We start from the raw sequence: 25,602 nt of genomic DNA on the forward strand, positions 1-25,602 counted from the left end.
GAGATTTTGGTAGCAGTGTTCATTCGGCCTGCACATGAGCTCTCCCTACCTTGTGCTCTGCCTTGAGGCTAGCTAGTAATGCGTGGTTGAACCATCCCCAGTTCCTGTTTAGCTGCACCTGGCCTGAGACAGAGCGAATAGCGGTCCGCTTTCCTTGTCAGAGTTTGAGTTCAGTTTCTTAGCTTCTTTTAGCATTTCCATTAGAATTTTCTTAATTTGATAGGGTTTCTAGGTTTTTTACTGTTTATAAAAAAAACAAACAAACCAACCTTTTTTTCTTTCCCGTTTCTTCCGTTTTTCCCATCTGGGGTCGCCCCCCATAAGGGGCATGCCTGACTCTCCTGAGTTTAAATGGTGTCTTTCCTGCAGGGAGGCAGTACCGATTACAGATGACACTGCTGCTGCGTCCGATGCCTATGAGAGGCTCACATTCCACAGAAATTTGCCTTCTGTCAGCAGTTGAAGGCTAGATCCTGAAAGAACCAGGAGTTAAAGTTGAAACTCTTTGTGGAGGATGTTCTTAAACCGACCTTTGACCCTGGTCCCGCATCCCCTCCCAGTGAAGATTGTCCCCAGAGCCTTCTGCGTCTAAAGAGGGAGAACCAAAGAGGAAATCTTTGTACTCTCCTCTCAAAGCCTCCAAAAGGAGAGCTGCAAGTCCTCAAACTGAGCCCTGGACCAGCCAGAAAGATCTCTGGCATGGTCAGTCATCTCGGTACTGATGGCTCCGAAGCACAGTGTCCAGAGGACACATGGGTCCTCCGGTGCAGACACCATATATACACGTAAAGACCTGAAGGGTGGAGGCCCTGAAACGGTGGCACCACCTGTCAAGGGCAAGAGCAAAGACAGTAATGTCTCTGCAAAGGCAGTACTCACGTGGAAACCCTTGGTACCAACTACTTCCAAACAACCCTTGGCAGACTGATCATCTCATGCAAGATCTCTACCGATTTTCTCAGTATTGGGGAATTGGCACCAACAAACTCTGATGGTACTGATCACTTCAGTACTGCAGGAGTTTCATTTTCCCAGAGATCTCATGGTGGCTGAGACTCCAAGAGTCTCCTGCTTGCTTGATATCAGGGCCCCGGTACTGAGCACATCTCGATCCCTGGAATCACCACTGGCACCAGAGTGTTTGCTTCCAGTCTCCTTGATGGTTCCAACACTGTCCAGTGAGGACTCAGATAGTGACCAGGATGATATCCTCTTGCTACCCTCACACCATGGTCCATCTCTTCATCAACCAGGGCCCCTCTAGTTACACCGTCAGTCCAAACCTCAACCTTCTTGGTATGATCACCTGTGGGTACCACCATACTGGGAACGTGCACAGCCTACAGGTACCGTACTTCTCAGGCATCTGGTCTCCTTCAACCTTTGCATCCAGAGCCCCAGAACCTCAAGAGAAAACTTGAGGGGTAGGAGGCCAGAATAAAGAGGCAGTACACCACCAACCAATATCTCCTCCTCCTCACCAGATGAGACAGTGGTGGCCCCTCCACCATCCTTAGTGGATGATTTTAAACTATTTCATGATCTCATAAAAAGGGTAGCAGACACTACAAATTTCCCTTCAGGAAGTGAGACCTGCCAAACCTTCCGGTCCCAACCTGCAGATCCTCTGACTCAAGACATTGTTCATGGTTCCAACACAGAGTTGCTGCTCCAAGGAGGTACAAGAAGTGTTGTTACACAGTGTAAAAAAAAAAAAAAAAAAAAAAAAATTGGCCACCTGCCACATTTACCTGCAAAAATAGAAAAGATTCCAGATTTGGTACAATTCTAAACCAGTTACCTTGGTATCTTCCTCCCTCCCCATCTTGCTAAACTACATAGCCCCATCCTCTTGAGGCCTACTATCTCTCAGCTCACTCAAAGTACATCATGCGGCCATAAGGGCTCTCTACCAGCAGATAGAGGGATACTTGGTTTTCACCCATCCAACAACAAAGAAATTCCTCAAAGGCATAGGAAACCTCTTTCCTCAAACCAAGCACCCTATTCCAGTGAGGGATCTAAATGTAGCTTTAAAGAGCCTAACTAGACCACACTTTGAACCTATGACCCCTTTTTCTCTTACACATCTATCAATGAAGACAGCATTCCTTGTAGCCATCACCTCAGCATGGAGAATAGGGAAAATAGCAGCATTAATGGCACATACCTCCTTCACAATTTTCTTTTAAAGTCAATCACTCTGAGGCCACAGCGAACGTTCATCCCATAGTCTCCTCATCTTTTCACATGGAAACAGTTCATTCACCTTCCTACCTTCTACTCAAAGCCTCATTGTGACAACAGGGAGGCTACACTACATACACATGATGTTAGGAGAGCCGGGGCCTTTTATTTGGACAGGACAGGCCTTTAAGAAATCTCCTAAGCTCTTCTTCTCAATTGCAGAAAGGTCAAAGATGCAGCAATATCAGCTCAGAGACTCTACAGATGGGTCTTGAATTGTATTAACTAGTGCTACCATGATTCATAATTCACTACCCCCACCTGGAATCCATACACATTCCATGAGAGTGTTTTCCACCTCTGACACCTCATTAAAAATGTTCTCATGTCAGAGATCTGCAGGGCAGTGACTTGGGTATCTGCTCATACTTTTGCAGAACACTGTACAATTACTAGATTTTCAGCTCCACAGTATTGTCATCCATAATAGACTAGACTCAGAAACTCTGACCCTGCATTGGGGATACTGCTTAGGAATCGTTAACTGTGGAGCACCCATAGAGATGCTACTCAAAAGAGGAAATTACTCACTTTGTGCAGCAACAATGGTTCTTCAAGATGCGTGTCCTTGTGGGTGCTCTGCAACCCACCCTCCTCCCTTCTGCTTCAGAGCTCTCAGTAGGAGCGCTGCAGTAGAGAAGGAACTGAGGGTGATTCACCCACATAGTGTTAGTTAGCCTCAAAAAAGAGCACAAGGAAGGGAGAGCGCATGTGTGGGCCAAACAGTGCTACCAAAACCTTCGATCAGGGACGCAGATACACATACAATGGAGCACCCGTGGGGATATTGTTACTGCACAAGGTGAGTAAGTTCCTCTTCCGCACTTAATTCTACAGTTACCTTGGGTAAGCAGCTATATCCAACAACCCTCACACCATTTGTAAGCATGCTTCTGACCCCAAAATGGCATGCAGTCCACTGAACTTCATCTTGAAGTAGCTCATGGAGCTGCTTACTTTGATCGTGGTGGATAACAGAGCCTTTCACACAACATGAATCCACTGTTGGTCTCTTCCTCTGATTTACTGCGTGTATTGCTAGAATTTGGTGCCCTTTCTCTCCTGGGTTACCTGGGATGCTTGATGATTTAATATTCAAGATCTCCATTCTGGGAAAAAAAGATACATAGAATGGACACACTACCCATATGCTTTACATTGGGGCAAACTGTTTTAGTTTTAAGTGGTACGGTTACCGATTTGTAGATGCAACCTTGGTTTCCTTCTGTTCTTAGCCTCATGCCTCAACCCTCACTATCCCCTATAACTGAAAGCCTTCTCGTTATGTGCCAAACAGCCTTTCCTGCAAGTTCCTCCTAAGAAATTCCACCTACTTCTAGGTAATATTCTTTATCCTCTTCATTATTTAATCTGCATACAATTAGACAAAGAGCTGTTCAAGTTTAAAAAAAAAAAAAGTTCCTTACCTCAAAGAGCCAGCTATCTGTGAAATGTCCTATTAACTTAATGCTGTGTCCTTATAAAAAGTTTACCTATGTCTGTCCAAGACAGACATAACTTGTGATAAACATGGCAGTGCCCAAGCCTCACGAGTGGATCATTGAGTATGATCCAACAGTTATTCAAATGAAGTGTGCATGAAGGATCAACTGTTGCATGGGGTTTGTTCTTCAGTTGTGGTGCTACAATACCTTGATTTTGGTCACGTTTCCTTAAAAATCCAAGTTCAAGGGTAGATCAAGTCAATATGGTGTTGCTATGCGTGAAGTTAAATACATCTTTTCCATTAACACTAATGGAATGTTTAGACTTTTAAAAATTCCTGTGCATGGCAATGAAAAAGTATATCCCCTATACTTTCAGCACAAACCCTATCCTCTGCATACCAGCTCAGGGACTTCAGGTTAGCTATTTGTCCAGGACCGTGTAGAGAAACAGTTTCTGTTAGGTATCCTGCTCTAGCATTGGTCAATATCTTGTGCTTCAGGGGAAGTTTTAAATTCGTCTGTAATGCACTAGTCAGTCAAGTCTGTTGGGTGTTAGAATGTGGGGAAAGAATTCCCTGTTTTCCATGTAATTGAGTAAGTTTCACATTTTAAATTGTCAGCCTCAGAGGAAATTCTGTAATATGTGCACCTGTCATATCTTTAGCATTACTTCAATAACTTCATTCTCATCAATTTTTTAAATATTTTTGTCTTAAGATGCATTGTGTATATATATTGTTATATAAACTCTGTTACTGTATACCTTGAACTGTTATGAAGACTAGTTATACATTTTATAACTTTGTTTTGTTTTCAGGACTGAGAATTGGGCATGAGTGCCTTGCTGAGCAGCAGGGTGTGGAGGATAAATGTGTAATAGTCTTGACATGCTTTCTGAGTTGTATGTCTTCACTGCAAAAAGGGGTAGTTTTACCTTAAGATGGCTATCTCAGTGTAAAGCACTAGGAGTGATGAGGCACTGTAGTTCTTGTTCAAATGCTTGCTCGTGTCCATTCCATGTTACGTATATGTGTGCTGCATGCACTGTTGCTGGAGATTTTTCCCTCAGGCTGGCATCCATCAGGCTGGCTCTAGTGCCTTGTGCGCCATATGAGTGCCACCAGCCATGGACCTTCTTAGTTCCTTCTTACCAGCTGTGATGGTTGCTGAAACGTCTCCCCTTGCTGCAGCAAGGTGCCTATGAGTGGTTTTCTTCTCTGTATTGTAAGTTTAGTCTAGTTATAGGGTATATATTGTAAATAGTGTTACTGTAGATGGAATCCCCTTCCCTTATCGTTGAGGGGTTCCCATCACCCCTGGAGCTGGGCTTCAAATCTTCTGCCTCCTGGGGCAAGCCTATGCCTGTGAGCAACCACATTCCAGTTGTCTGAAGTGTCTGAGAGAATCTCATATGAAAGACCACTGCCAATTTTTTATCGATACTTTAAGCCTTGCAAAAAGGACAGAGATCAGACATAAGGCTGTCTTAATGGAAGCCACTTTTTAGACTGGCTTCAGAACCGAGCTGCTCAGATTCAGCACCGAGCACTTCAGCCTTGGAGCAAAACACTCCTCCGGCACTGTGCGCATCCCAAGACTACTCTCCATCTCTGGTGCTGAAGAAGCAGCACAAAAGGCAGCACACTGACAGAGGGCACTCGCCAGTGCCAAAGAATTGCAGTCAAGGGGAAGGCAGTGGAGTTCAACCTGTTTCGGGCCACTCTTCCACCTCCAGTCCCAGGGCGGCACCGTCGAGATTGAGTCTGGTGCTGGATCCTTCACCGACACTGGAACATCATTGCAGTGCCAGCAGAATTGTGATGCCTCCAACTCCGGACGCCTTTGCAATGGCCAGAGATTTGCTGTCATTCCCGGTCCCTGCCTACCCTGTTACATCAACTGCCGGCTCCATCAGCCTTGAGCAAGAGAGAGCATGGTGCTCTGAGCACCTTTGACTCCTGGTCCTCTGGTACCTTCTAGAGGGAAGCAGTCTCTTTTCTCCTTTTCTAGTCACAGGACCCTCAGCAGCAATTGGAGGCAGCAAGAGGGACTGCTCCCCCATGGTCACCTAGAGAGGACTCTAGGTTGAACGTAGGATTCTGCACTGGACTGAAAGAGCCATCAGTACCCATCCTACATGCCATCGGACCTCAGTGCGGGTTCCCCCGCTGGTGCCTGGCCAGGAGAACAACAATCTATGCAGTGGTCATGCTGAAATCCTTGGGGTTTTCCCCTGGTACTGGATCCGCCCTCCCACCGATCTGTTGCTTCTGAGAGGCAGACTCCCCCTCCTCCACATTCAGCACCAGACAAAGACTCCAGTACTGAATCTAGTACTGATCTGCAGGATGTGCCCCCTATGGAGGTTACTGAAACTGAAAAAGAGAAAGAAGCCCCCTTTTCCAGTACAGGCCTCCTCCTTCTCTGCAGATGAGGCCATCTCAGGTCCGAGCAGCTCGCTACGACAAGATGACTTTTGGGCTCATCAACAGCTCCTAAAGCAGATAGTGACTAACCTGGGGCTAGAGATTGAAGAGCTCAAGGAATCATCTCACAGCCTCATTGACATTCTGGCTTCAGCAGCTCCATCTAAGGTGGTCTTATCCATTTAATGAGGTGGTAATGGGTCAGGTTGAAGCCCTGTGCCAGACCCCATCTTTTTGAAATTATGGGGCAGAAGAGAAATCTGTGCCAGCCAGTGGGTATGAGTATCTGTACTCTCCCCACTCCGGGATCCCTTGTACCACTGGCTAACGAAAGGGACAGACAGGGCCAGTCGAGGGCTATTCCCAAACAGAAGGATGCAAAGAAGGATGTGATCTATTTGGGAGGAAAATTTATTCAACAGGTGGTCAGCAACTACATATCTCAAATCAACAAGCCTTACTGGGATGATACGACTAGAATTTGTGGGTTTCCTTGGCCAAATTTAAGAACTTTATGCCCCAGGAATTCTCAGCCCTCTTGGAAAGAATGTTGCCAGACCTTCTCTCCAGGTGGCACTGGACGCAGCAGATGCATGGTGAGGACAATGGCCTCTGCTGTCACCATGAGATGATGCTCTTGGCTGCAGCCCTCAGGACTCCCTCACAAGATCCAGTAGTCAATCCAGGGCCTCCCTTTCGAAGGCTTCTCATTATTTTTGGAGCAGATGGACACAAGACTGCACAGCCTGAAGGGTTCAAGGGCTAGCCTCATGTCCCTGGGCCTCTGTGCTCTGTCTACTTCGAGGAAGCATATCAAGCCCCATCAGCCACCACACTTCCCAGCTCTGTGTCTGAGAAGGAACCCTGTAAAAGAAAAGGGAGAGTTTATAAGCACTGTCAACCACTTCCATCCACCTCAGCCTCCCAGCTGGGCTCGTGTAGGCACTTTTGGTGGGCTTAAGCAGGCCTTTTTGAAGTTGTGCCCCAGGGCGCTATACCAGTTCCCTCCCTCAGATCCTGCCTCCCCTTTATTTTTGGACTGGTCCCACGTAACATCAGACTGCTGGTTGCTAAACACATTTTACATCCACTCCTCCCTCCTGTCCCCTATCTCCATCCCTTTTCAGGGACCCTTCTCACAAGCATCTCCTCACCCAGGAGGTGCATACCCTCCCACAGATGGGTGCTGTGGAGGAGGCACTGCAAAACTTGGGGGAAGGAGATTTACTCCCAATATTTCCAAATCCCAAAGGCCAAGAGAGGCCTTTGATCTATCCTGGACCTGGACCATCGCCTCAACAAATATCTCAAGAAATTGAGATTCTGCATGGTCTCCCTGGCCTCCACCATTTTCTCCCTAGATCCAGGGTACTGGTACACCGCCATCGACTTGAAGGACACTTATTTTCACATTTCTTTGTTCCAGGGCCACAGAAAATTTCTCAGGTTTATTGTAAATCAGACTAATTTCCAGTTCACTATTCTTCCCTTCAGCCTGTCTGCAGCCCTTTGGATCTTCATGAAGTGCATGATGGTGGTAGCTGCCTTCCTCAGATGGCGAGGTGTTCAGGTCTGCGTACGTGTACCTCAACAAGTGGGTGATCAAGGGTTGTTCAGAGGCTCACGTAAAGACCAGCATTAGCGTGGTTCAAGCTGCTTTCCGAGTGCTGAGCCTCTTGTTAATTGAGGAAAAAGTTGACTTATTCCAGTTCAGAGAACAGAGTTTATCAGGCCAGGGCTTGACTCGACCCAAGCCAAAGCCTTCCTCTCAGAGGTCTGATATCCAAAGTCATCATCCATCCATTTACAACAGCCTGGGTTTACCTCAAGCTACTGGGTCACATGGCCACATGCAGTTGTGGTCTGGCATGCCGGCTACACCTCAGGCCCCTGCAGACATGGTGAGCTTGATTTTACTCCCCGAACGGACACCAGTGGACTCAGTGCTCGCTGTTTCAACACTGTTTCTCTCTTCCCTTGACTGGTGGAAGGACCCACACTTGGTAATAACGTGAGTCCTGTATCTTGCCCTGACTCAGCGTCCCTAGTCTCAGACATGTCAGACCTAAGTTGGGGAGCCCACCTCAACAGACTCAAGGCTTGTGATCCCAGGAACGTCTGACCCTGCACATAAACATCAGGGAACTCAGGACAGTTTGCTTAGCCTGCCAACTGTTGCTTCCCAAGGTGTCAGGCAAGGTGGTGTGAGTTCTGACTGACAGCACCATGGCCATGTTCTACCTCAACTAGCAGGGAGGTGCTCAATCCTCCATCCTGTCAGGAGGCTGTCCGTCTGTGGGACTTCTGTGTGAAGCACTCAATCCACCTCAAGGCTTCACATCTTCTGGGAGCCCAAAACACACTGGTGGATCATCTCAGTAGATCCTTTTCCTTTGACCACAAGTGGTCCCTTCACCTGGAGGTCACCAGGTTCATGCCTCAAAGGTAGAGGTCTCCCCAGGTGGACCTGTTTGTGACCAAGCAGAAAAGAAAATACCATGAGTTTTCTCTTAACTGCATGGGCACAGTCCAGGCTCGCTCTCTGATGTCTTCCTGTTTCCATGGACAGAGTTCCTGTTCTATGCATTCCCACTGGTTCCTCTGGTTCACAAGGTCCTCCTGAAAATCAAACTGGACAAGGCAACAGTTATTCTTAGTTTTGGTGTGGTCACACCAACACTGGTTCAGTATGCTATTAGATCTGTCAGTAGCAACCCTGCTTCCTCTCTGCCTGGACCTAATCTCACAAGATCATGATCACTCACTCGATCCAAACCTCTGCTCCCTTCATCTATCTGTATGGATGTTACATGGCTGAACCCAGAGGAGCAGACTTGTTTGGAACAAGTTTGACAGGTTTCGCTTGGTGGTAGGAAGCCGTCCACTAGGGCTACCTGCCTCAACAATTGCATGCGTTACTTGATACGGTCATCCCAATGAGACCTCTCTCCAACTCGGTCTTCCCTTCAGTCTATCTTGGACTACTTGCTCCATCTAAAACAACAAGGTCTGCCTCGTTTCTATCATGTTGCATTTAGCACCAGTTTTGGCCTTCCACTGACCAGTGAACAGCGGGTCAGTGTTATCTCATGAAATGATGGTCCCTTTTCTTACAGGGCTGGAGAGACTTTATCCTTAGGTCTGCAAGCTAAGCTGATCTCCCCTCCCCTTCCTTCCCCCCGTGGGACTTAAACATGGTTCTGTCAAGGCTCAGAGGTCCTCTATTTACATCGCTAATGTCATGCCCTCTACTGCTTCTCTCTTGGAAGGTCACCTTCCTCTTATCGATCACCTCATCCAGAAGGATCTCTAAAGCCAAGGGCCTTGCATCAGAGCCACCATACACAGTTTTCTTCAGGGACAGCGTCCAACTGCACCTTCGCAAGCCTTCCTGCCAAAGGTGGTTTCACGGTTCCATTGCAACCAGGCCATTTTTCTGACAGTCTTCTTCCTGAAGCCTCACAAGAATTCAGAGTGGCGACTTCACTCATTGGCTATTAGGCATGCCCTTGCCGCCTTTGAGAGGACTAAACCCTTTTTGCAGATCCACTCAACTTTTCGTAGCAGTAGCAGAAAGGATGAAAAGCCTTCCACTGTCAGCCTAGAGGATCTCATTCTTGATGACCTCCTGTATTCGGGCATGCTATGAGCATGAGAATGTTCCACCTTCAGCCATCCTGACCACTCACTCCACTAGAGCTCAGATCTCTTCAACAGTGTTCACCGCAGAGGTTCCAATCCACAACTTGGGTGTTAGTGCCTATCTTTGCATCCTACTATGCCATCACCCAATAGCTTGAGATGATGCTGTGTTCAGGAGAGTAGTGTTGGAGTCTGCATGTCCATGAGCTCCAAGGTTACCTCGTGTGGTACTGCTTGTGAGTCACCTTATGCAGAATGGACATGAGCAAGCACTTGATGAAGAAAAATGGTTACTAACTTTCCCGTAACTGTTGTTCTTCAAGATGTGTTGCTCATGTCCATTCCATGATCCACCCTCCTATCCCTCTGACAGAGTTGGTCATCAAAAAGAGGCTGAAAGGACGCATGGCCAGCAGCATCCCCTATACTAGCTCATAAGCACATGGCACCAGAGGGCACTAGAGCTGTCCCGACGGATACCAACTGGGGAAAAATCTCTAGCAGTGGTTCACCTGGCACACACATCTAATGTGAAATAGTCACGAACACATCTTAAACAACAACAGTTACGGAAAGGTTAGTAACTTTTTAAAACTCTGTGTAGCTTGTTGGGGTGAACCCACATTTGGTTTACTTCAACTAACTTCATTGAGGTAAAACCTATAGTGCTTGTCTTCATTGAGAGAGCTATCTTGAAGTAAAAATGTGTTTGTCATCACTGCAAAAAGAAAAAAGTCTGAAACTGCTAGGCAAACATGTTAACAGTACTATGAAATCATCCAATGTAGTAGTAGTTGTAGTAACCTGTCTCTGTACCAAGGGAAGGTAACACAAAGAATGAGCAGTACAATAGCAAAATTCTCTGATTAGAAAGCAAAGAGGACTCTTGAAAACCCAGAGGTGCCCGTTTTGATTTCATGACAATGACAAAATGAATTCTTTTGTTTTACCTTATAGGTTGGCTTTTAAAATATTCTTCATACATATCACGGTATTAAATTCGATGTGGGATAACAGGACCCTGCCTTTTTCCATGCTTAGTGTGCTGCCTTATTGAAATTCCTTGGGAGGATTCTGTCGGGATTGCCAATGCTTGTAGAATTCCCCAACGGAGCGAGCAGCAGAGTCAATGTAATTCTTGTCAGATTCATTATTGCTTGAGTGCAAGTAGGGAGATTGTTTGTTTGTTTGAAAGTAACCTGAGATTTCTCTCTCTCCCTAAGATGATTTCCACAGAGCTGCCAGCCAGGAAACTATGTAACATTAACCTCAATTTGAATGTCTAATTACTGAGAACTGCTTTCAAATATTTAGTCTCTTACCTGGGTTGCATTTAATGGTGTTTTTTATGTTCAGCCATATCCAGAAGATCCAGCAGTGTACAAACCACTCTCCCAGGAAGAGCTGCAAAGGATAAAAAATGAAAAGAAACAGAAGCAAAATGAGAGGAAGCAGAAAATATCAGAGAATCGCAAACACCTGGCCAGTGTACGGGTTGTACAGAAGAACCTTGTCTTTGTTGTAGGGCTGTCACAGCGCCTAGCAGATCCAGAGGTAAACAGTTCACATATGCCAGATCTCCCTGTTGCTTAAATATTACCATAATCAAAATGTCTAAAGATCACATCTAGAGTGTGGTATCCTTGTGCTTCACTTGGATGGCAAACTGCATGTTGGTTTTTACTGAATGCCAGATAAAACAATTGTCTAGAAATGGCTGCTCTGATATGCAGAGTCCCTTCACTTTAAGGGCGTGGATGAAATTCCTCCCACCTTCAAACCTCATCATCTGTTCATTGTTTTTGTTTCTGGTAGTACTAGGTACGCTAACCTTTTTTGGTTTCTTCAACATAAAATGAGCTGAAGGATTTGGATATATAATGAGCTTTACCTGTGCTAGACCCACAGCTACAGCACCACTTTCCATTGCAAGTGGCTTTCCTCTACTTTTATAGTGGTGGTGGTGGTGGTGTCCCTCTTAGTCTCATTTGGTCCAGTCGCCTGCTGCAGCAGGTGTTCAGTTGAATACATGCAACTGGAGGCAAGTGGCAGATACCTTCACATTGAAATAGTTAAGTATTAGCGGATAGGGCCAGGGAATCCCCCTGCTGTTCCACTGATAGATCAGACTGGTAGAAGTACTTCCCAGTATTGCCTCCATTCAGTTGCATTTTCTTATGGCAGCCTTATCTGGGAGGGGAAATAAAATCCAAACATAGGAAGGAAGATCTAAGCATCTGGGTCAAGTATGGGGACAAAAGAACTGAATTGCCTAAATTGCAGGACCGTTACCTTTTATCACTCCACTCCTCATCGAAGAGGAGTACAAAATTTTCTGGTTAGTGGAGTGTACCCACCACTTTCTATAATTTTGCTTTAATTTTAAAAAGTTTCTAACCTTCATAGCTGCAGAGAACCTTCCAAAAATGATAAATGTAGTTCTGTCTTCCTGAAACTTCAGATGGTTTTTGAGTACAGATGTGAATTACCAAGGCCCAAATCCTGTCCCCAGTATGCAGTCTAACTGCTGGACTGTGCACTGCAGAATTTCTCTGTGGTTTGAGTTGGAGGGAAAGTACCCCCTTTCACTTCTCTCATGCTGTTCCTTAGATGCAGAACCACTCCATAGTTGCATATCCAGCCTCAGAACTGGATATGCAACTTGCTGCTTCATCTCCCTCTACACTTCCTGGGAGAGGGCAGTGGCCAGTGGATTGATACTGCAATTCTCTCTGCAAACTCCATCATTGCACAGGTAGCTACTACACAGCTGGGTGCCTTCTAGTGTGTAGGAGGTGTGCCTCCCTTGCATGAGCTCCCTATATCATGTTCCTCTGTGGAGTGGCACTACATGGATTCTGCTATAAGACAACCCCTTGCTGCGGGGGAGGGGAAAGCTCTTTAAACTGCTCCAGAGATGATCCTCGCAATTGCAGGTTGAGAAGCCTAACTTCATAGAACCATAGGGTTAGAAGAGGCTACAAGGTTCATCTAGTCTAACCTCCTTACAAGATGCAGGATTTGTTGTGTCTAAACCATCCAAGATAAATGGTTATTCAGCCTCTTTGAAAACTTCCAGGCAAGGAGATTGCACAACTTCTGTAAACAGTTGGTTCATTGTCCTACTCTTCTTACAGTTAAGTTTTTCCTGACTTTTATTTTAAATCCGCTGTGCTGTAGTTTGAAACCATTGCCTCTTGTCCTGCCATCTGTGGCAACAGAGAACAACTTTTCTCCATCTTCTTTTATGGCAGCCTTTTAAGTATCTGAGGACCGCTGTCATGTCCCTTAATTTTCTCTTTTCTAAACTAAACAGACCTAATTCCTTCAGCCTTTGCTCATGTGGCTTGCATTCCATCCCTTTGATAATCTTTGTCACTCACCTCTGGAACCCCACTTGAGACCTCCTTCCCATCTGACATTATACCATTAGTAGTTACTCTTTTTGTGGCTGTTTAATCAGTTATGTATCCACTTAACAGTACTTCTACCAAGCCTGCACTTCCCCAGCTTAATTAGGACAATGTCACACAGGACCATGTTAAAAGCCTTGCTAAAATCTAGGTATATTATGTCCACTACATTTCCCCCATCCACCAAACCCATAACTTTGTCAGAGAAGGAAATCAAGTTGGTTTGGCATGATTTATTCTTAGTAAATCCATGCTGGCTGCTAGTGATTATGCCTTCATCCTCCAGGTATTTGCAAATTGAATGTTTTTATACATTTTTCTAGTAGCTTCCCAGGTATTGAGGTCAGACTGATTGATCTATAATTCCCTGGCTCCTCCTTTTCCTCCCTTTTAAAGATGGGTACTACATTAGCCCTTCTCCAGTCCAGGCAAATAGATTGTAATTTTAGTAAAGACAGAATTATCAGACACAGATGAACATATGTTGGAGAAGAATCAGCACAGAGTTTGTATCAGGAAATCGTGCTTCATCAATCTGTTAGAATTCTTTTGAAGGTGTAAACAAGCATGGGGACAAGCGTGAGCCAGTGAGTATAGTGGTCTTGGACTTGCAAAAAGCCTTTGACAAGATCTCACACCAATGGCTCTTAAGCAAGTAAGCAGTCAGAGAATAAGAGGGAAGATCCTCTCATGGTTCAGTAACTGATTAAAAGATGATAGGAATCAAAGAGTAGGAATAAATAGTCACTTTTCTGGAAAGAGGTAAATAGTGTGGTTCCCCCCAGCACCTGTACTGGAACCTATGCTGTTCAACATATTCATAGATGATCTGGAATAGGGTATGAACAATGAGGTGGCAGAATTTGCAGGCAATTGGAAATTACTCAAGATGGCTAAGTCCCAAAACTGATCGTGAAGAGTTAAAAAGGAGTTTCACAAAATTTTGTCTCAATGTGCCAGGGTCTCCGTAGATGAGTTTTCAAGTCAGCTTTTAAAATTAGCATTAATACAATTGTTTCCTTACTCCAGAAATTACAAAATGTATCTTTAAAACATGGGAAAATATTAGATCAACCTGATCACCCATGGGTTAGCTTTGTGCTCCAGTCAAGTTCTGGGGTAGCTATTACATAATTGTGTGGTATATGCACTGAGGGGGCAACCCTCTGTAGTAGGCATTAGCTGATTATTGCAGGATTTGGATGTCTTGAGTTAGAAAAGGAGCTAGAAGATGCAAGTGAAGATATGCTGAATGCCTGTCATCCTGGCTTTTTTGGGGCAGTGTCAATGTTACCAAAATTTAAAAAAAGGAATGTAAATCCTTTTTTTAATTGAAGGTTCTCAGAACAAACATATCTATATGATTTTGTCCTCTCTCATTTTCACTAGTTAAGATCTTAATTGCAAAACTAAGTAAAGGATTAATTTTTTTAATGAATAAGCAATATTATTTGAGTTGCTATTGATTTCCCAATATGTCTGTTTAATTTACTCATTCTTCCTGCAGGTTTTGAAGCGGCCAGAATATTTTGGGAAGTTTGGTAAAATACATAAAGTTGTCATCAACAACAGCACATCATATGCAGGCTCACAGGTAAGCCATGATAGGAGGCTCTTGGGCTTTTGTCGCAATGGTATTGTGGTGGCACTGTTCATGACAGGAGTTATGGGTTCAAGAATAATCTGGGCTACATTTTCCTGATTGAGTGGAGACTAATTATCATGGCAGGTTGTGGGACTGGGGATTGGAGAATTAATACTACAGCAACAAAGTACGTAGAGTAATATTGATTGTATCCTTAAATGACTTTGCACATGCAATACTTGGAAAGTGTCTACAAAATAATGGAGGTGGTGGTAGGAAGAAAGCAAAAGAGAGAGAGAATCTTCAGAAAAGCCCTCTGGAATAATATTGTGGTATCTATTTCATTTCCAGCTACCAAGTACTTTAATAAACCATATTTTAATAAGCTTTAACATTTTAACAAATGTTTGAGAGCCTTAAGCTTCCTTTTTTCAGACCTTTACATTTACTACATTTCAAGTAAATGAATTGTTTGATTTAAAACAAATCTAATTTTAAACTTTGTTAAATGTCTAGTTTTGAATTTAGCCAGATAGTAAAGGAATAATTAAAAAAAAAAATTAACCAGAAAGAATTCCACATTGTTAAATTCTTTCTCTAGGGTCCGAGTGCAAGTGCATACGTAACTTACATCCGATCAGAAGATGCTCTCAGAGCCATACAGTGCGTCAATAATGTGGTGGTAGATGGCAGAACACTTAAGGTAGTATTGTTTTGCATTCTGTGATTAGCACATGTAAGGACATTAACATCTAGTGCAGATTCTAAAAATCTGTTTCAGCTATGTTGCTATATTTCACTCAATAAAAACATCCAGTTAGACACCGTATTTATATAAACCAGCAGAGCTGGTCATAGAATCCAAGTGTCTTGAGTTTGAGCTCTTGTGCCCAGTGTGTTTGTGGGAGGGCTCAAATGAATAGGGGATTAACTCAGAAAATACTAGCTTGTAATTGAGATTTTTTTTTTCTTTGGCCCTACCTTTACAAATATGAAAGTAAATCTCTACTCAGCTTTGGTCTGTCCTGCTTTTATTTTATGTGATGAAAATTTGATTTTGAAGTATTCTGATTATCCAGACCCTGGATATCCGAGTCTCTCGTGTTACTGATATCCTATTTAGGCCTTATCAAAAAAACTTGTTTCGATGAACTCCAATTTTTATGAGGGTATATTGTCTTCTGAGACCTCTGTTAAATTGAGGAGGATTTTTGTGCTTGAAATGTGGCTTATAGCTTTCTGTGCTTAGCTCAGCTACTCAGTCTCACTTTTTTCTCCTTCAGGCATCTTTAGGTACAACAAAATATTGCAGTTATTTCCTAAAGAACATGCAGTGTCCAAAACCTGACTGTATGTATCTACATGAGCTGGGAGACGAAGCAGCCAGTTTCACAAAAGAGGAGATGCAGGTAGATGCGCACAAAAAGGAGGATCCTAAATTGTAGCGTAAATGTCTGTTTTTTTTTCCTGTGTATGACTTATATTAAAGTGTAGTGAAGCCAACCTTTAAATATTATCATGGCAAAACTATCTTTTTTTTTTAAACTCAAAATATATTTAGCCAATTGGATGCTGGTGGTTTATCAATAAGTGCTATTTTTTACAGGCTCAAAAGGAGTCAGTCCTCCCAAGTATTGGATAGTTAAAGGTTTGTAAGACAATTCATAGACTCTAGGGCTGGAAGGGACCTCAAGAGGTCATCGAGTCCAGTCCCCTGCCCTCATGGCAGGACCAAATACTGTCTAGACCATCCCTAATAGACATTTATCTAACCTACTCTTAAATGTCTCCAGAGATGGAGATTCTACAACCTCCCTAGGCAATTTATTCCAGTGTTTAACTACCCTGACAGTTAGGAACTTTTTCCTAATGTCCAACCTAAATCTCCCTTGCTGCAGTTTAAGCCCATTGCTTCTTGTTCTATCATTAGAGGCTAAGGTGAACAAGTTTTCTCCCTCCTCCTGATGACACCCTTTTAGATACCTGAAAACTGCTATCATGTCCCCTCTGTCTTCTCTTTTTTCCAAACTAAATAAACCCAATTCTTTTAGCCTTCCTTCATAGGTCATGTTCTCAAGACCTTTAATCATTCTCATTGCTCTTCTCTGGACCCTCTCCAATTTCTCCACATCTTTCTTGAAATGCGGTGCCCAGAACTGGACACAATACTCCAGTTGAGGCCTAACCAGCGCAGAGGAGAGCGGAAGAATGACTTCTCCTGTATTATTTACAACACACCTGTTAATGCATCCCAGAATCACGTTTGCTTTTTTTGCAACAGTATCACACTGTTGACTCATATTTAGCTTGTGGTCCACTATGACCCCTAGATCTCTTTCTGCCATACTCCTTCCTAGACAGTCTCTTCCCATTCTGTATGTGTGAAACTGATTTTTCCTTCCTAAGTGGAGCACTTTGCATTTGTCTTTATTGAACTGCATCCGGTTTACCTCAGACCATTTCTCCAATTTGTCCAGATCATTTTGAATTTTGACCCTGTCCTCCAAAGCAGTTGCAATCCCTCCCAGTTTGGTATCGTCTGCAAACTTAATAAGCGTACTTTCTATGCCAGCATCTAAGTCGTTGATGAAGATATTGAACAGAGCCGGTCCCAAAACAGACCCCTGCGGAACCCCACTTGTTATACCTTTCCAGCAGGATTGGGAGCCATTAATAATTACTCTCTGAGTACAGTTATCCAGCCAGTTATGCACCCACCTTATAGTAGCCCCATCTAAATTGTATTTGCTTAGTTTATTGATAAGGATATAATGCGAGACCATATCAAATGCCTTACTAAAGTCTAGGTATACCACATCCACCGCTTCTCCCTTATCCACAAGGCTCGTTATCCTATCAAAGAAAGCTATCAGATTGGTTTGACACGATTTGTTCTTTACAAATCCATGCTGGCTATTCCCTATCACCTTACCACCTTCCAAATGTTTGCAGATGATTTCTTTAATTACTTGCTCCATTATCTTCCCTGGCACAGAAGTTAAACTAACTGGTCTGTAGTTTCCTGAGTGGTTTTTTATTTCCCTTTTTATAGATGGGCACTATATTTGCCCTTTTCCAGTCTTCTGGAATCTCTCCCGTCTCCCATGACTTTCCAAAGATAATAGCTAGAGGCTCAGATACGTCCTCTATTAACTCCTTGAGTATTCTAGGATGCATTTCATTCAGGCCCTGGTGACTTGCAGGCATCTAACTTTTCTAAGTTATTTTTAACTTGCTCTTTTTTTTTCATTTTATCTTCTAAACCTACCCCCTTCCCATAAGCATTCACTATGTTAAACATTCCTTCAGACTTCTCAGTGAAGACCGAAACAAAGAAGTCATTAAGCATCTCTGCCATTTCCAAGTTTCCTGTTACTGTTTCTCGCTCCTCACTGAGCAGTGGACCTACCCTGTCCTTGGTCTTCCTCTTGCTTCTCATGTATTGATAAAAAGTCTTCTTGTTTCCCTTTATTCCCATAGCTAGTTTGAGCTCATTTTGTGCCTTTGCCTTTCTAATCTTGCCTCTGCATTCCTGTGTTGTTTGCCTATATTCATCCTTTGTAATCTGACGTAGTTTCCATTTTTTATGACTCCTTTTTATTTTATAGGTCATGCAAGATCTCGTGGTTAAGCCAGGGTGGTCTTTTGCCACATTTTCTATCTTTCCTACACATCGGAATAGCTTGCTTTTGGGCCCTTAATAGTGTCCCTTTGAAAAACTGCCAACTCTCCTCAGTTGTTTTTTCCCTCAGTCTTGATTCCCATGGGACCTTACCTATCAGCTCTCTGAGCTTACCAAAATCCGCCTTCCTGAAATCCATTGTCTATATTTTGCGGTACTCCCTTCTACCCTTCCTTAGAATTGCAAACTCTATGATTTCATCATCACTTTCACCCAAGCTTCCTTCTACTTTCAAATTCTCAACGACTGTGGGACTGTTTTTATGAAATCTTAGTTGAATATATTTCCTACTGTGTATCATGAATGGGTGCTAAGCATTTGGAAGAGTATTAAGATGTTATGAGGATAATTTACTAGAGCGTAATACATCTGTAGGTTAGGATGCATTAACCAAATGTTAAGTTCATGATTATCATGAACTTCTTAGAAAAGTGGTTTTTGTTTAGGGCTTGGAAGGAAAGCATACAGGTTTCTGCTCCTCCCATAATCCAGTAGCTTGACTTTCATGACTGAAGGTGTGGGCTTTGAAGGATTGCTTTTTGAGTATAGATCAAAATAATGTGATGGTGTCATTAAAAACTGAGTATAATTTTTTAAACTTTGCCTGATTTGGAGACTTTAGAGAAGTCTTGTGCCACTGAAGAAGTATATAAGGTCTCCAACTCTGATTGGATTGCCTATCATACTTAGTGGAAGTGGGTTGCATAATCAGTATTGTTTGAGTGAGCCTTAGTAAGGTAAATGAAGAAAGGACTGTCTCTCTCCTGGTACTTTTTAGTTTCATATGAAATGGTTTAAAATGAGAAACAATACTTCTGCTGTTTTTAAAAATGTAAGGCTAAAGGTTACTTTTTGATTGAGTTGTAATATAGTACAGTATTTCTGGGATGACTTGACATTGTCATGAATAGTTTAATTGTATTTATCTGCATTTTTTTTAACCTTGTTGGGTATAACTGAGGGCTATTTACATGAGTTGGCAATGTACACCATGGAGGGGGGGTGATTTGTAAAATGCACTAATGCTTTGCACATTAATTAATCTGTGTAGACCCTGCTGGTGCACACTAGGTTTCCTGGTGCATTTCAGCCTAATGCTGTTTGAAACAGTACTATGTTAAAGTTTACTGGGGAATACTTAGGGTCTACTTGGACTGGTTAGTGCACAACAAGTTTGAGTGTTTTAGAAATCACACCCCATAATATGCATCATTAGACATAACATTTCATGACACTGTGTACAAAATAACTATTAAAGGTGTAGTGAACACTTGATACTTGCGTAATGATATAGCTCTAATTTCACAGGAGGTCTTTTTGCTTCTGTTTCTAAAGTGCCTATCATAGTGTCAAGGGTCACTGGGCACAAGTGACTGGGAATTTTAAGTTCAAGTTGTTTGTATTTCGCAACTTTAGATTTAATTTAAAATTATTTTAAGTATATTTAACTTGCATGTAATATTACATTGTAACCATTCTAACCAAGACTCATACCAAAAACTTCCTTCAAATTTGGACAGCTTTGGTTATTGGACAAGAGAAAAGGCAAAATGTTTTAATATTTAGTCTAACCCTATTTCAATTGTCACTCTTAGTGCCTTCTCTCAAAAAATAAAGAAAACAGAGAAAAAGCTACTCGGCATTAGATTAAATAAACTTTAAATAAACTGTTCTAATATATTCTAGGAATGCAGAAGGATAGACCTGGATTGAAAGAATTTCATCCCCTTCCTCACTCAGAAGTAGAGTCTGCACAGTATGAATAATTCAGGCATAGAAATCTCCCCAGTTCCTGAAAGCAGCATGCTCGTCTCCCTGTAATTCTTCGCTGTGCAGAAATCCACTTCTGTATTGAACAATCCCCAGTCACACTAACCAGAGTGCTTTTTCTTACCCTATTGACAGCTGCGTGATGCTTTTGAAATAGTCCTTGGAATTCAGAACTGTTTACAACAGCAAAGAAACTCTTTGAAGTTAAGAGACTATCTCTTTCTTCCCTCTAGAGAGCTTAATATACATTAGGGAGATGTAAAATGCAGAGTACACACTTCTCTTGGAAGCTTACTTTATTTGGACTGTACTACAGCAAACGTTTTTGCTTGACCTGGAGAATAAGTCCTAGGAAGGCTTGAGTAAACTGATTTTCTGCTTTAAAAGGTACCAAAAGAGAAAATAATTTTCATATTAAAAAAGAGCAAGTAATTTGGCAAATTCAGCTGGTTGAGTATATCTGGGAGCATAAGCCTCTGACTCCTTGGAATAACCTTTTGACTGCAAAATTGGGAGCCTAAACTTTCTATTAGAGAGCCAAGCAAAGCCTTATAGTTTTGTGCCCCCAAGATCTTTCAAATCAGGGAGGGAATATGAACTTCAACTCAGGTTGCATTGAAAACTTTAACTCTTTCCCCAGGCGGGTAAACACCAAGAATATGAACAGAAGCTATTGCAAGAATTATACAAACTAAACCCCAACTTCCTCCAGCTGTCTACGGGTACAGTTGACAAGAACAAAAACAAAGTGACAGCACTGCAGAGGTATGATGTGTAAGTACTGACTCCAGACTGACTGACAAGACTTTCCTTTTAAAGTTATTTCCATTAAAATTCCTGGTCCTCTCTCCCATCTCACCCAATGCTTGCTGTTTAAGATGGAAGATATGGAATGTTCCATCTCAAATTTTTGCTCACATACACATGCAGGATTATGCAGTACTTCATTCTAGTCATAACATATGCTGAATCTTGTTTGATAAATGAAAGGATTCCCCCTTCTTGTATCAGATGGATTTGTGCACATTAACTCCAAACAAGCTGTCATCGTGTTGAAGCAGGTATCAGAAGGGTTTTATTTAATATTTTCACAATTTTTGCAATAACATTAATGCAGTTCAGTGAATATTGTTGAGCAGCAAATTCTTGGTAATTATAGCTAATGTGGCATTTACTTTGTGATAAGAGGGCAGTCTCTGCTGTCACGGTGGCTGAAATGTCCAAATATTTGATGTTTTGTATAATATTTAACATACTTCAGTGTTAAGATTTGAACACAGACTAAGGTCTAGTCTACAATAGGAAATTAGGTCCATATAACTGGGTGATTCAGGAGTGTGAAAAATCCACATCTCTGAGCTATGCAATTAAATGGACGTAGCTTCTTGTGTAGACAGTGATAGGTTGATGGGTGAATTCTCCTAGTGACCTAGTTGCCACCTCTTGAGGAGGTGGAGAACCGATGATTACTAGAGAACCCTTCTCATCAGCATAGGTAGCATCTTCACTGAAGCCCTATAGTGGTGCAGTGTTTTAAGGGCATGGCTACACTTGCAGTCATAGAGTGCTGGGAGTTAAACCAGCCTTTGGAGACGGCAGCAGGGAAAATGCTGTCAAGTGTTTACACTCTTAGCTGGAAGCGCACTGGCATCGTCAAGTTAGCAGCTCTTGCAAGGCCCCAAAGAGCAATACTTTGTGGTAGCTATCCCAGCATGCAAGTGGCTGCAATGTGCTTTTCAAATGAAGGGGATGGGTGGAGTGCGACAGGGTGTGTGGTGTGTGTATGTGGAGGGGGAGAGAGTGGGATTTGGGGGTCTGAGAGCGTGTCAGCATGCTGTCTTGTAAGTTCAGAAAGCAGCAGCCTCCCCTCCCCCCCCCCCCCGCCCTCATAGCAAGCAGCATTCCTTTGTCCTGGAGCAGATGAGCAGCCACCTGTCAGAAACAGAACTTTGAAAGGGCATGTTCGCATTCCTACAGCAAGTTCAAAACAATGACAAGAGTGGCCACTTGACTTAAGAGGATTATGGGATGTTTCCAGAGGTCAATCAGAACACAGTAATGCAACACCTCGTTCACACTGGCACCGCAGCGCTCCAGGAGGAGCGCAGCAAACGTTATTTCACTCACCGAGGTGGAGTACCAGCAGTGCTGTAGCTACAGAGTCAGAGCGCTCTACGTGCCTTGCCAGTGTGGATGGGTAGTGAGCTAATACACTTGGAGCTCCTTCATTGCGCTGTAACTCGCAAGCATAGCCAAGCCCTAAGTGTACACAGCCCCTAAAAATCATGGAAATTCAAAGAGAAACAGTTGAACTTTCATCTTTTCTTTTACCTTTGGCTGAGAAACTGGCACCTGGCGTGAAATATCCTTGGCGCTAAATCCTAGAAAACATAAATGGTGGTTAAATATTTGAATTGTAACTTTTTTTTCTTTTCATCTGTCTTCCCAATACTGCGTGTTAGATATTTTTCAGCTGTCTGCTTTCCAAAAGCCACCTCTTAACAGTTTTTTTTCATCCAGTAATTTACAGCCATACAAAAATATAAATCAAAAGCTAAAACAATTAGCTGGTGTGTTTGCTAAACATCTTAAATTTAAGATGAACAAATGGGAGCTATTAACTATTTTCCATTCAGGAAGGGACTTTCATACTGGGGGTAAACTTTTAAAATGGGCCTTACATTTTATATAGCACTTCTGATTCAGGATCAGATTTCTTTGTGGGCTTGTTCACCCACTACTGAAATGAATTCCGGCAGCAGCACTGTACAACAGTTTATGCAAGAAAATGAAGAAAACCATATCAAAAGGAAACAGCCAGGGGAGTTTGGATAATTACGTTCTGTCTGCCAGCGTTGGACTCTGGCTAAGAGACTAGGATTATCTTTGCCTACTCTTACGGGAAGTGTCATAATCTTTAATGATTGCAAGTGATCGGGATCTCCAGTTTCTCATCTGAAGCACTGACACCTATTGTCATGTCTTGAGCCTTGGGCTCAATACTACCTTGGAGGGAAGAATGCAACCAAGTTAACCCAACACACCAACTTTTGCAAGATTTGTGTTGATGGGTTTCACATCCAGGGTCTGAACCAGTCCTGCTTAACTTGAAACGTGATGGGATCCCAGCACAAGATGTTACAGAACAGGAAGTGAAGAATTGCTCCATCTAAAACTGCTGCAGGAATTCAGGTAGATGGAAAGCAGTTATGAGCATTGGAATCTGGCCTGGTCCCAGAGCTGCCGTCCTGGCACTTGTGAAAAATGCCATGAGATACTTTGACTGCAAGTGGACTGAACTTCAGTTTGTCATTCATCTGAAATGTATAACTACAGTGGGAAATGGATTCGGTACTGATGTGGAGTGGTGGACAGTATTGCCTGGATTGCCAGTGTCCTTTCAGCAGTGAGGAAGTTGGAGATCTTCATTCAAATATTAATCAGACATGACCATATGTAGTTTGAGAGCTGATTAAATTATAGACTAATCATATTTAAATAGCTAACCCCTTCACAATTTTCTACTTATAAACAGCTTCTCATTTGTCTGATTCTTTGATATGCTACTGTCTTTCTCCTGTTAGATTCTACATCTGAATCAACAATTTCACAATCATTCTCTTGACTGTCTGGTGTTAGGATTTCACTGAGGGATCAAGCAGAAGCTGAGCTCTGAGAAATGTGTTCAAATGTAAGCCTGCAGTAATAGTAGAGAAAACATAATTACTAGGCAAAAACTCTTTGTATAAACGTTTTCTTTTTCCAAGTTTGTTCCAGTGTGCAAGTCCCTCTTCACGCTATTTTTCCCCCTCATTTGTGTGAAAGGCAAATGCTGTAATTTCCACCTGTGTGGGGGTGTGTATGTAAAAAGTACCTATAGGCACAGCATTCCTTAGTTATACAGTAGAGGTAATGACGATTGTATTCATTTAAAATATAGGATGCTGATAGTGGGTTGATTTTAAACAGTTCTGGCCCTCATTTTTTCTTCCTCCGCTTTCCTCAAACTTGTTTTTAATGGGCCAAAATGATTAATGCTTTCTTGTAACACTAAAAATGTTTGTCACTAGCACCTAGGGTATGGGATTCTTGCTGGAGAACAGCTCTTTGGAAGCATTTAGCTTTCATGAGCACTTTAAAACATTTTGTTTTCACAGGAAAGTCTATGCTATGATTTACATATTTTGGGATCCGTTAACCCATTAGACCTTTTTTTGGAGGGAGAGGAAGGAGGAAATGCCCATTGCAGTCTGAAGTCGCATCTACACTAGAATTAATTTGAAGTTTTGTCTGGGTTAAAAATTAGTCTCTTGCATCACGATAGAATGGTAAAAAGGGCAAAAAGAAAATTTTTAATCATGACATGAGATGTAATATAAATTGATTCTCAATTTGGCGAGAGGGAGTTGATAGGGTGCTGTATTTAACCGCTTCTCTCAAAGGTGTAGAGATCTAAGATGAGTTTTAGGTCAAATCTTTCATTTATGCATAACTTAAATGTACATAGGAGTTGACCCACAAAGAGAACAGTAGATGGAGATAAAATAGTAAATCTTGCAATATCTGAGGTGTGGGGACAGCCAGAATTATAATGAAATATTGAGGCTAAATAGGAATTTGGAAGACAGTGCTGTAGCTAAAGAGCCATAGGAATCTTCCTGGTCTCAGTTAAGAACTTGTTAAATCCACCTGTATGTGTGGAATGAATGCTTGGGCATGCAATAAGTCTGTTATACTTTTGAACAGAAAGTAGGTGTGTAAGACTCGGCTTTTAGTGTATGCCTTTTTACAACGAAGCACTTCCACACTGTGCAATCACTTGCCTCCAATAGGATGCTGTTTTCTAAAGTGGATAGGAAAGAACAATAGGAAAAAATGAAGGGGGTCAGAAATGAATAGGTTTTGTGTTGTAGTATTAGCTGATATTTATTAGATAAATGTACTTTTACAAATAGACACATGGAAACTGGCTGAAGTGTTGTCTAATGATGTAATTCCCTGCAGCAGTAAATAAATTCCACTTTGACTACTCACTCTGAAGTCATTCTTCCAGATCAGATACATTTCATGGAGTGAACTCTACTTTTGTTTTGTAGAGGAAATGATACAGGTTTTAGATTAAAAGAAGTGAACCGGGCAGTAACTTGGATAGATTGCTTTAAAGTGTGCTGGAGTGGCTAATTTCATGGTCTAGTGATGGTGCTGTGGACCATCAGGCAGGCAACCAAATTCAATTGCAGCTCTCTCAGGCCAGCCTGGGAAAATCCTCAGGGATATGGTGGGATGTGGAAGATTTTCAGGGGAAAAAAAAAGATCAGTTTATAAAACTACTAAATACTTCTGGGATACAGTGAAGAGAAGCTTTAACTGAGAGCAAGCCCATGGGTTT

At 42.5% G+C, this 25,602-nt stretch overlaps 1 protein-coding gene across 12 annotated transcripts in view; it reads left to right on the forward strand.

The window, feature by feature from the left end:
• The window catches only part of CNOT4 (CCR4-NOT transcription complex subunit 4), a 130,711-nt gene that overhangs the window by 68,552 nt on the left and 36,557 nt on the right, over positions 1–25,602 (forward strand). For 9 of the 12 annotated variants that reach the window (XM_050933913.1, XM_050933923.1, XM_050933904.1 and 6 more), the window contains 5 exons: positions 11,120–11,317; positions 14,684–14,770; positions 15,363–15,464; positions 16,045–16,170; positions 20,854–20,987. In XM_050933913.1, coding sequence (XP_050789870.1) covers positions 11,120–11,317; positions 14,684–14,770; positions 15,363–15,464; positions 16,045–16,170; positions 20,854–20,987 — 647 coding nt within the window. The remainder of the gene's footprint in view (positions 1–11,119; positions 11,318–14,683; positions 14,771–15,362; positions 15,465–16,044; positions 16,171–20,853; positions 20,988–25,602) is intronic. The other 3 variants (XM_050933950.1, XM_050933966.1, XM_050933989.1) reach the window with 1 other exon arrangement.

Source organism: Gopherus flavomarginatus, chromosome 1, assembly GCF_025201925.1.
Source record: "Gopherus flavomarginatus isolate rGopFla2 chromosome 1, rGopFla2.mat.asm, whole genome shotgun sequence".
Classification (NCBI taxonomy): Eukaryota; Metazoa; Chordata; order Testudines; family Testudinidae; genus Gopherus; species Gopherus flavomarginatus.